This window comes from Schistocerca serialis, chromosome 1 (genome assembly GCF_023864345.2).
Source record: "Schistocerca serialis cubense isolate TAMUIC-IGC-003099 chromosome 1, iqSchSeri2.2, whole genome shotgun sequence".
Lineage (NCBI taxonomy): Eukaryota > Metazoa > Arthropoda > Insecta > Orthoptera > Acrididae > Schistocerca > Schistocerca serialis.
The window spans coordinates 214,230,096-214,242,207 of record NC_064638.1 but is presented as its reverse complement, the minus strand read 5'-3'; the positions used below and the strand labels follow the sequence as shown (position 1 = coordinate 214,242,207).

At 40.6% G+C, this 12,112-nt stretch overlaps 1 protein-coding gene across 1 annotated transcript in view; it reads left to right on the top strand.

Moving 5' to 3' along the window:
* LOC126460424 (protein sidekick-2-like) overlaps positions 1-12,112 on the top strand; it is a 1,057,356-nt gene that overhangs the window by 888,353 nt on the left and 156,891 nt on the right. The window contains exon 8 of the mRNA XM_050095916.1: positions 9,765-9,909. Coding sequence (XP_049951873.1) covers positions 9,765-9,909 — 145 coding nt within the window. The remainder of the gene's footprint in view (positions 1-9,764; positions 9,910-12,112) is intronic.

The following is a 12,112-nucleotide window of genomic DNA, read 5'->3' as shown; positions in this document are numbered from 1 at the left end:
TTGTATAGCGTCTCCATATATTCCTTGTACCCTTCGGATTTCCTTTTTTTTATTAGTCATTTTTTACCTCATTTCATACAGTTGTTAAAACAGCTCGTAAATCACCTTACATATTCTGCGTGACGCATCCTCTTCCAGCGCTGGTTGCAAATCGGTTGTAGAAATATCTGCCCAGGTATTTCCCAATCTTCGTCACCAACTAAGGTGTTTGTTAAATAGACATCTCTCACACAGTTTTATTTCTCGTGAGTCACACTGCAACTTCTATTCGAGTCGCCCGCTCGTAATATAAATGTTGAGAAATAAGGCGTAGTATTGTTACAGAGTGCAGCAAAATAATTATACCACATATGCAGAGGGGCCTAAACCCTACAATAGTTGTGTTGTTTGCTGTGTAACGCTATGACTATGTAGTGGATTTGCCCTCCATAAAGACCGCACTGATACGGTTTACTAATGCCTCACATGAAACCGGCGATGAACGTAGCAGTGCAATGTCGATCGCCCCATATATCCCTGCACAACATACATAATCATCAAACGAATATGGAAACAGTGACTCTGCGGTATTGAAGCCCTAGATACACTAAATTCTTGATTCAGTTGTTGTTGTTGTTGTAGTCTTCAGTTCTGAGACTGGTTTGATGCAGCTCTCCATGCTACTCTATCCTGTGCAAGCTTCTTCATCTCCCAGTACCTACGGCAGCCTACATCCTTCTGAATCTGCTTAGTGTATTCATCTCTTGGTCTCCCTCTACGATTTTTACCCTCCACGCAGCCCTCCAATACTAAATTGGTGATCCCTCGACGTCTCATACCATGTCCTACCAACCGATCCCTTCTTCTGGTCAAGTTGTGCCACAAGCTCCTCTCCTCCCCAGTTCTATTCAATACCTTCTCATTAGTTATGTGATCTACCCATCTAATCTTCGGCATTCTTCTGTAGCACCACATTTCAAAAGCTTCAATTCTCTTCTTGTCTAAGCTATTTATCGTCCACGTTTCACTTCCATACATGGCTACACTCCATACAAATACTTCCAGAAACGACTTCCTGACATTTCAATCTATACTCAATGTTAACAAATGTCTCTTCTTCAGAAAGGCTTTCCTTGTCATTGCCAGTCTACATTTCATATCATCTCTACTTCGACCATCATCAGTTATTTTGCTCCCAAAGTAGCAAAACTCCTTTACCACTTTAAGTGTCTCATTTCCTAATCTAATTCCCTCAGCATCACCCGACTTAATTCGACTACATTCCAATATCCTCGTTTTGCTTTTGTTGATGTTCATCTTATACCTTCCTTTCAAGACACTGTCTATTCTGTTCAACTGCTCCTCCAAGTCCTTTGCTGTATCTGACAGAATTACAATGTCATCGGCGAACCTCAAAGTTTTTATTTCTTTTGCATGGATTTTAATACCTACTCCGAACTTTTCGTTTGTTTCCTTTATTGCTTGCTCAATATACAGATTGAATAACATCGGGGAGAGGTTACAAACCTGTCTCACTCCCTTCCCAACCACTGCTTCCCTTTCATAGCCCTCGACTCTTATAACTGCCATCTGTACAAATTGTAAATAGCCTGTCGCTCTCTGTATTTTACCCCTGCCACCTTCAGAATTTGAAAGAGAGTATTTCAATCATCAATGTCAAAAGCTTTCTCTAAGTCTACAAATGCTAGGAACGTATGTTTGCCTTTCCTTAATCTTTCTTCTAAGATAAGTCGTAGGGTCAGTATTGCCTCACGTGTTCCAACAGTTCTACGGAATCCAAACTGATCTTCCCCGAGGTCGGTTTCTATCAGTTTTTCTATTCGTCTGTAAAGAATTCCCGTTAGTATTTTGCAGCTGTGACTTATTAAACTGATAGTTCGGTAATTTTCACATCTGTAAACACCTGCTTTCTTTGGGATTGGGATTATTATATTCTTCTTGAAGTCTGAGGGTATTTCGCCTGTCTCATACATCTTGCTCACCCGGTGGTAGAATTTTATCAGGACTGGCTCTCCCAAGGCTGTCTGTAGTTCTAATGGAATGTTGTCTACTCCGGGGGCCTTGTTTCGACTCAAGTCTTTCAGTGCTCTGTCAAACTCTTCACGCAATATCTTATCTCCCATTTCATCTTCATCTACATCCTCTTCCATTTCCATAATATTGTCCTCAAGTACATCGCCCTTGAATAGACCCTCTTATACTTCTTCCATCTTTCCGCTTTCCCTTCTTTGCTTTGAACTGGGTTTCCATCAAAGCTCCTGATATTCATGCAAGTGGTTTTCCTTTCTCCAAAGGTCTCTTTAATTTTCCTATCTATCTTACTCTTAGTGAGATAAGCCTCTACATCCTTACATTCAGCCATCCCTGCTTAGCTATTTTTCTGTCGATATCATTTTTGAGACGTTTGTATTCCTTTTTGCCTGCTTCATTTACTGCATTTTTATATTTTCTCCTTTCATCAATTAAATTCAATATTTATTCTGTTACCCAAGGGTTTCTACTAGCCCTCGTCTTTTTACCTATTTGATCTTCTGCTGCCTTCACTACTTCATCCCTCAAAGCTACCCATTCTTCTTCTATTTCTTTCCCCCATTCCAGTCAATTGTTCCCTTATGCTCTCCCTGAAACTCTGTACAACCTCTGGTTCTTTCAGTTTATCCAGGTCCCATCTCCTTAAATTCCCACCTTTTTTCAGTTTCTTCAATTTTAATCTACAGTTCATAACCAATAGATTGTGGTCAGAGTCCACATCTCCCCCTGGAAATGTCTTACAATTTAAAACCTGGTTCCTAACTCTCTGTCTTACCATTATATAATCTATCTGATACCTTTTAGTATCTCCAGGGTTCTTCCATGTATACAACCTTCTTTCATGATTCTTAAACCAAGTGCTAGCTATGATTAAGTTATACTCTGCGCAAAATTCTACCAGGCGGCTTCCTCTTTCATTCCTTAGCCCCAACCCATATTCACCTACTATGTTTCCTTCTCTCCCTTTTCCTACTCTTGAATTCCAGTCACCCACGACTATTAAATTTTCGTCTCCCTTCACTACCTGAATAACTTCTTTTATCTCATCATACTTTTCGTCAATTGTTCGTCATCTGCAGAGCTAGTTGGCATAAAAACTTGTACTATTTTAGTAGGCGTGGGCTTCGTGTCTATCTTGGCCACAATAATGCGTTCACTATGCTGTTTGTAGTAGCTTACCCTTACTCCTATTTTTTTATTCATAATTAAACCTACTCCTGCATTACCGCTATTTGATTTTGTATTTATAACCCTATATTCACCTGACCAAAAGTCTTGTTCCTCCTGCCACCGAACTTCACTAATTCCCACTACATCTAACTTTAATCTATCCATTTCCCTTTTAAATGTTCTAACCTACCTGCCCGATTAAGGGATGTGACATTCCACGCTCCGATCCGTAGAACGCCAGTTTTCTTTCTCCTGATAACAACGTCTTCTTCAGTAGTGCCCGCCCAGAGATCCGAATGGTGCACTATTTTACCTCCGGAATATTTTACCCAAGAGGACACCATCATCATTTAATCATACAGTAAAGCTGCATGCCCTCGGGAAAAATTACGGCTGTAGTTTCCTCTTGCTTTCAGCCGTTGGCATTACGAGCACAGCAAGGCCATTTTGGTTAGTCTTACAAGGCCAGATCAGTCAATCATCCAGACTGTTGCCCCTGCAACTACTGAAAAGGCTGCTGCCCCTCTTCAGGAATCACACGTTTGGGTGGCCTCTCAACAGATACCCCTCCGTTGTGGTTGCACCTACGGTAAGGCTATCTTTATCGTTGAGGCACGCAAACCTCCCCACCAACGGCAAGGTCCATGGTTCATGGGGTGGGGGGGGAGGGTGAATTCAGTTACCTTCGTGATTTTCAGCATGCAGTTACCCAAGCGCCTTACACCGTATCTTCTTTATGAGAAACCTTTCAGAACTTTTTGGCCACTCTATTCAGATCCTAAATATCGCGAAATGGCCGTGATGGTGAAACCAAATAAATTCGATCCCATAATGAGAGTTACACGCAGTAGGCCTCCCGTCCACAGTTGGCAAATGGAACTGTACAGACAATAAATGATAATGGTACAACACGCCGTAGTTGGCATTGATAGTATAGCTACAGATGTTGGTCTAGTTAGAAATAGAGATGTTGTTGTAAAATCTGAGCAGTTTTCTTCAGAGAATTATAAATTAGTAAAACGATACACAAAGAAGTGGGATACGGAAGTACTAAGGAATGACGAGATACGTTTGAAGTTCTCTAACGCTATAGATACAGCAATAAGGAATAGCGCAGTAGGCAGTACAGTTGAAGAGGAATGGACATCTCTAAAAAGGGCCATCACAGAAGTTGGGAAGGAAAACATAGGTACAAAGAAGGTAGCTGCGAAAAAACCATGGGTAACAGAAGAAGTACTTCAGTTGACTGATGAAAGGAGGAAGTACATACATGTTCCGGGAAAATCAGGAATACAGAAATACAAGTCGTTGAGGAATGAAATAAATAGGAAGTGCAGGGAAGCTAAGACGAAATTTCTGCAGGAAAAATGTGAAGACATTGAAAAAGATATGATTGTCGGAGGAGGAATTGACATCTCTAAAAAGGGCCATCACAGAAGTTGGGAAGGAAAACATAGGTACAAAGAAGGTAGCTGCGAAGAAACCATGGGTAACAGAAGAAATACTTCAGTTGATTGATGAAAGGAGGAAGTACAAACATGTTCCGGGAAAATCAGGGATACAGAAATACAAGTCGCTAAGGAATGAAATAAGTAGGAAGTGCAGGGAAGCTAAGACGAAATGGCTGCAGGAAAAATGTGAAGACATCGAAAAAGATATTATTGTCGGAAGGACAGACTCAGCATACAGGAAAGTCAAAACAACCTTCGGTGACATTAAAAGCAACTGTGGTAACATTAAGAGTGCAACGGGAATTCCACTGTTAAATGCAGAGGAGAGAGCAGATAGGTGGAAAGAATACATTAAAAGCCTCTATGATTGTGAAGATTTGTCTGATGTGATAGAAGAAGAAATAGGAGTCGATTTAGAAGAGATAGGGGATCCAGTACTGGAATCGGAATTTGAAAGAGCTGTGGAGGACTTACGGTCAAATAAGGCAGAAGGGATAGATAACATTCCATCAGAATTTCTAAAATCTTTGGGGGAAGTGGCAACAAAACGACTATTCACGTTGGTGTGTAGAATGTGTGAGTCTGGTGACATACCATCTGACTTTCGGAAAAGCATCATCCACATAATTCCCAAGACGGCAAGAGCTGACAAGTGCGAGAATTATCGCACACTCAGCTTGACAGCTCATGCATCGAAGCTGCTTACAAGAATAATATACAGAAGAATGGAAAAGAAAATTGAGAATGCGCTAGGTGACGATCAGTTTGGCTTTAGGAAAAGTAAAGGGACGAGAGAGGCAATTCTGACGTTACGGCTAATAATGGAAGCAAGGCTAAAGAAAAATCAGGACACTTTCATAGGATTTGTCGACCTGGAAAAAGCGTTCGACAATATAAAATGGTGCAAGCTGCTCGAGATTCTGAAAAAAGTAGGGGTAAGCTATAGGGAGAGACGGGTCGTATACAATATGTACAACACCCAAGAGGGAATAATAAGAGTGGACGATCAAGAACGAAGTGCTCGTATTAAGAAGGGTGTAAGACAAGGCTGTAGCCTTTCGCCCCTTCTCTTCAATCTGTACATCGAGGAAGCAATGATGGAAATAAAAGAAAGGTTCAGGAGTGGAATTAAAATACAAGGTGAAATGATATCAATGATACGATTCGCTGATGACATTGCTATCCTGAGTGAAAGTGAAGAAGAATTAAATGATCTGCTGAACGGAATGAACAGTCTAATGTGTACACAGTATGGTTTGAGAGTAAATCGGAGAAAGACGAAGGTAATGAGAAGTAGTAGAGACGAGAACAGCGAGAAACTTAACATCAGGATTGATGGTCGCGAAGTCAATGAAGTTAAGGAATTCTGCTACCTAGGCAGTAAAATAACCAATGACGGACGGAGCAAGGAGGACATCAAAAGCAGACTCGCTATGGCAAAAAAGGCATTTCTGGCCTAGAGAAGTCTACTAATATCAAATACCGGCCTTAATTTGAGGAAGAAATTTCTGAGGACGTACGTCTGGAGTATAGCATTGTATGGTAGTGATACATGGACTGTGGGAAAACCGGAACAGAAGAGAATCGAAGCATTTGAAATGTGGTGCTATAGACGAATGTTGGAAATTAGGTGGACTGATAAGGTAAGGAATGAGGAGGTTCTACGCAGAATCGGAGAGGAAAGGAATATGTGGAAAACACTGATAAGGAGAAGGGACAGGATGATAGGACATCTGCTAAGACATGAGGGAATGACTTCCATGGTACTAGAGGGAGCTGTAGATGGCAAAAACTGTAGAGGAAGACAGAGATTGGAATACGTCAAGCAAATAATTGAGGACGTAGGTTGCAAGTGCTACTCTGAGATGAAGAGTTTAGCACAGGAAAGGAATTCGTGGCGGGCCGCATCAAACCAGTCAGTAGACTGATGACCAAAAAGGAAAAAAAAACACGATAGTAACTCTTTTTGCCAGAGCTCTGATGTCCCCTCTAGTGAACGACAGTAGCTTAGAATTGTTGAGACACTCGACAAAACAACTGCACCTTGTCTGCAAGATATATATGGGGTAGGCGAAATACCGCCAGACTGAAAGAAGAATGTAATAATTCCAGTTCCTGAGAATACAGGTGTTGACAAGAGTCAATATTACTGAACCATTAGTTTAACAAGGCACGGCTGCAAAATATTGACACGAATGATTTACAGATGAACGGGACTCCTGAAAAATGTAAGAACACGTGGAGCTATACTGGCCTTAAGACCTATCCTAGAAGGGAAACGTAACTCCATAGCAGATAGAAATTCAGAGAAAGCTTTTGAAGTTTTAGAATACAGTCATCAAAATTCTATGTGTAACAGAGGTAAAATACAGGACGCCAAAAGTCATCTACAACTTTTGAAAGCAGACCGCAGCTATAAGAGTCGAAGGGAACATAATGGGAGCCGTAGTTGAGAAGAGAGTGAGGCAGGGTCGTCGGCTCTACCCGATGTTATACAGTCTGCACATTAAGCAAGCAGTAAAGGCAAACAAGTAGATGTTAGGAATAAAGTTCAAGAAGAAGAAATAAAAACTTCACAGTTTGGCAATCACACTATAATACTGTCAGAGGCAGCAAGGGACTTGCAGGAGCAGTTAAGTAAAATGGACATTTCTGTAAAAGAGATTACAAGATTAATATCAACGGAAGTAAAAGAAAAATAATGGAATATGGCTGAATTACTCAGGTAACGATGGGGGAATTAGATTATGAAATGAGGCACTAAAAATAGTTTTGCGTTGTTTGTACTAAAATAACTAATGATACCGCAAGGACAGAAGATATTATATGCATACTAACAGTAGCAACAAAAAAGTTTCTGAACGACATATATTTACCGAGTACAGATTAAAAAAAAAAATTAAAGTCAGAAGCTCCTTGTCGAAGGTATTTGAAAGAAGTGTCGATAGGAATCATGGAGTGCAAGAAATTCAGATGATAAGAGAGTAGAAATTTTCGAAATGTGGTGCTACAAATCAACTTTGAAAATTACATTGGTCTATCAACAACTGGTGAAAAGGTACCGAATGGAAATGAGAAAAAAGAAATTTGTAGAAAACTTGACTTAGTAAAGAGTCTGATTGACAGGACACTTCCTTAGGCATCGTGGCTGGTTGGTATGGTAATGTAGTTGAGCATGGGGAAGCTGAAGAGAAAGTCCAAGTAAGGAGGTTGAAACGGATATGTTTCTTGCTAGTAGGCTTAGTGTGTTGTTGCATCATCTATATAACAAGACATTTAGGGAAGGGAGACCAATTTGACTCTCTGCCTTCAAGGTGAAGCTAATTTCGAGGTGTAACTCGTTTGAGATATCGTGGAATCTGTGAAGCTGTTGTTTGTTATGTAGTCATATGACAAATGTGTCATCCAGATAATGGTGCCAACGAGAAGGCATTACTGGCACCTTATTATATGGCTCCTGTTCAAACTAAAGGATAAGGAAGTCGGTTACTACCGGAGGTAAAGGATATTTATATAGCAGCGCCATCATATTATTCGTAAATTTCTTTGTGATTTCTAAAATAGCTCGACTAGTCCGTTCAAGTGACACACATCTGTAGCAACTATCTCTCCTGCGATCAGCATAGAACCGGCTATCGGGAAGTTAGTAAATCGAGGTGCACAACGAATCTTACAGGAATGCCTTTTATGGGTATATTCAGTGTACATAAGATTTCGAAAAAAGGTGTTTCGAAGTTTTCACAGAAATATTTGTTTTGCCAATTAGATGTCTCAGTAGTCCAAATGAACGAGCCTATAAAAGGCAAGTTTCAGAGTTGACTATAGGTATCAATGGGCATCCTTCTTTGTGTATCTTCAGTAGCCATACTTTGTAGGCAAGACCGCTATCCTGAGCTTTAGATTCTTGGTAACACAGCTACCCGATTCACAGTGATCAGATAACCGCGAATACCAAAGGATTCTGAAAACAGTCCCAGCAGAGGGTAGAAGAAAATGTACATGATGCGGCCTCACATACTAGAAGAGTTTACCGACAGAAAAACATTGATTGCATGTCTTTGATAGGGAAAAGTGTGGATTAGTGTCTGTTTCTTTCACTTTATGGCGGAAAACTAAATAACTGAAGAAGTCTTTCTGACGTATCACCGGAAAAACAATTCAAGCGCTGCAGAAAATCCATTAGACAGGTCCTGGTAGGTCTGTTATTCTTTCACGATCGATTGTTATTATTTCATGATCCACACCTGTGGATGCAGTTTTCAGAGCCATAACACTAGCTGTAATAAGATGATAAATCGATTAAACACAGATGTAGCGACTTCTTAAACCCAAGTTCAAAGTTTATCTGCTAGTGAAAAGCAGCAAACCTGTGGAAACCTTGCATAAAGAAGAAGCTCTTGAGGATTAAGAAGCCGTTTCAGTTGTATTTAATTTCTTTTCTTATCTGATCATTGGAAACCACATCCTCAGCTGTCATATGCGTAACAGTGAGTCATAAACAGTAAAAGACACTCTGAAAAATCCACTAACATGTGGGGTTCCATGCTCTGTGCTACTTAAGTCTTATGAGTTAGTTATTACAGATTTCTGTATTTTACATTATTTTAAAACATTTTTCTCGTCCTAGTAGGTCTGTTAGTCTTTCACGATCGATTGTTATTCTTTCATTATCCCTACTTGTGTATGTAGTTTTCAGAGCCACAAAACCCGCTGTGATCAAATGATAAAACGATTTAACACAGTTGTAGCGACTTCTTAAACCCCAGTTCAAATTTATCTGCTAGTGAAAAGGAGCAAACCGGTCGAAACCTTGCATCAAGATATAGCTCTTGCCCGACTTATCCAAGTAGCATTCGTCCTTCAAATTCTGTTTCTTGTATCGTTGTCTTCACTCCGAAGACTGGTTTGATGCAGCTCTCACAGTAGCGTATCTTGCGCAAGCAGCTCCATCTTTACAATAACAAAAGCAACTAACATCGATCTGAACGTGCATGCTTGGCCTTTCTTTGCATGACCCAGGGTGTGAATCGTAGAACATTTTACCTTCGACAACAACGGCCTCTTCAGCCTGCTGCGGACTCAATCGTGTTTGTTGCGGTGCGGCTGTTGCAGACGAACGCGGACGGCAACGTGACGACGAGCGTGGCGCAGGTGACGCCGGCGCTGGGGGACGCGGGCCGCCAGCTGTGCTGCCACGCCGCCAACGCCAGAGTGCAGGGCGGCGCCGTCAGCGACTGCTGGACGCTGCACGTCCGCTGTGAGTGCCGCCGCCCGCCACTGAGTAGCAGGGTGCCGCCCAGCCTGTAGGGTGAAGCTGCATGCGGTGGACTGAAATTAAGTGTGATGGGATTTTAAAAAAAAAACAATAGATCCTCGATTATAGCCTAGTAACGACTAGAGTGGCGCTCTATCAGACGAACAGTACGTAAATGACGTAGTAGTTGCTAGGATTAACGTAGGTAGCGTTGGTAGGGAGAGGAACAACACAAAATTTGTGAGAGGGGAACTGGGAGTGAACGGCTTCTATTCTTTTCTTCTTTGTTGATTCATTTTGTACTCAATTCACTATTAATCTATTGTATGTTTTGAGTTATTACTCCACATACATTTTATTTTATGACTGATAAAAACTGACCGCGTAGCTTCCACACTTTCATGCAAACAAAGTAATTACGTTAGATGCAAGTGCAGTTCACATGGACAAGCTTAATAATCTCTATGCATATATTGTTGCTATTTTGTACTCAATAGAACTCTCTCCATCACCAGCAATGGCGTTATTGATCAACGCCAAATTTCTTTATGAATAACATACACATGTTCTGTATAAAATCGACGGATCATTCAAGCGATGTTTGATATATTTATATCATGTGAATTTTTTACATTTGGTCCTTTATTATGGAAACTGCGTTTCCAGCACTATATGGTAGGTCTGAGTATTTTTTTCTTTTCTTCTACTACAAAATCACACTATTTTACGTTACAAATCAACAGTTTTTGAATAAAACTTGAATTAAGCGTTCACAATTTCAGTTTTGCTATAAACAATGTAGAACAAGAATATTCTGGTATTTATGTGACCTTCCATATATCCTCACTGACATTCTACAGAGTTCCGGTTTCTAGGGGACTTTATAAGACAATGATCGCATTTTTAAACCAAGCGATCGATGTAACGACCGATATGTATGAAACACGCCTAACGTGCAGGTAACGCAGGTACAACTTTAACATAAAAAGTCTACTTCTAAAACTACAGAAGTCTACGCTTACTTACATAAGTACGGTGGCCTATGGAAGTTCTACAACTCTAGTCACGACTAATCTTTTAGTACAGGAATAAGTCTGAACCTGGAAGAAAAATTTAAAAATCTTATTTAGTAACCAGTAATTAAATGTTATAGAGTACATATTGTCAAATATAAGTTAAGCAATCCGTGTGAGGTATCGCTAAAGCGTTCTTTGGACCAACGAATTATTGAAATATATTGAGATATCATTGTCATGTTCCTGGATTTGGGAAAAGAATATGACAGTGTGCTGAAGTGTAAGACCTCGAAGATTTTAGAAGAAGTAAAGGTTCCTAGCTCCCTAATACGGAGTGCAAATGTTATATGAAGACTGCTGAAGTTATATACAAGTGGGTAAGGGAAAATCGGACTGGTTCAGGACAGGGAGACTAGGGCAACAGGGCAGTTCTCTTTCCCATTTTTCTAGGGCAACAGAGCAGTTCTCTTTCCCATTTTTTTTTTTTTTTGCCACATACGGATGTGATTAGGAAGGAAATCAAGAATATAGGAAATGGTTATCTCAATGCTTTAGTCTTTGCTGATGGTCCAGCTATTTGGGGTGAAACACAACTCACAACTAGAGGTGTAACGAAGGTTATATGAATGGTACTCCATGATTAAAGAGTACAGTTGACAGGAAACAACACCAGAACTGAAACAAAGATTATGAGCAGAGCAGCTGCACATGTCAACCTGGTGCCATGTAGAGAGAGAATTGGATGTGTGTCAACTTTCAATTACACGGGAGATAAATTTCAAGGAATGGAACAGGCAAACTGGAAGTATAAAACCAGAGTAAGAAACGGATCTTTTTTTTTTATCAAGTATGGAACCATGGGTGGAGCCAAGGGAGTTCCTGTGAGCCAAATACACCTTGTTTGAGCGATGATTCTGACTTACAGCTTGGACTACTGTGTAGTTAACAAGGCAGATTTCAAAATGGTTCAAATGGCTCTAAGCACTACGGGACATAACATCTGAGATCATCAGTCCCCTTTACTTAGAACTACTTAAACCTAACTAACCTAAGCACATCACACACATCCACATCCAAGGCAGGATTCAAACCTGGGACTGTAGCAGCAGCGCGGTTCCGGAAAGAAGCGCTTAGAACCGCTCGGCCACAGCGTCCGGCTGTAGATTTCAGCAAACCATGCGAAAAAAAGT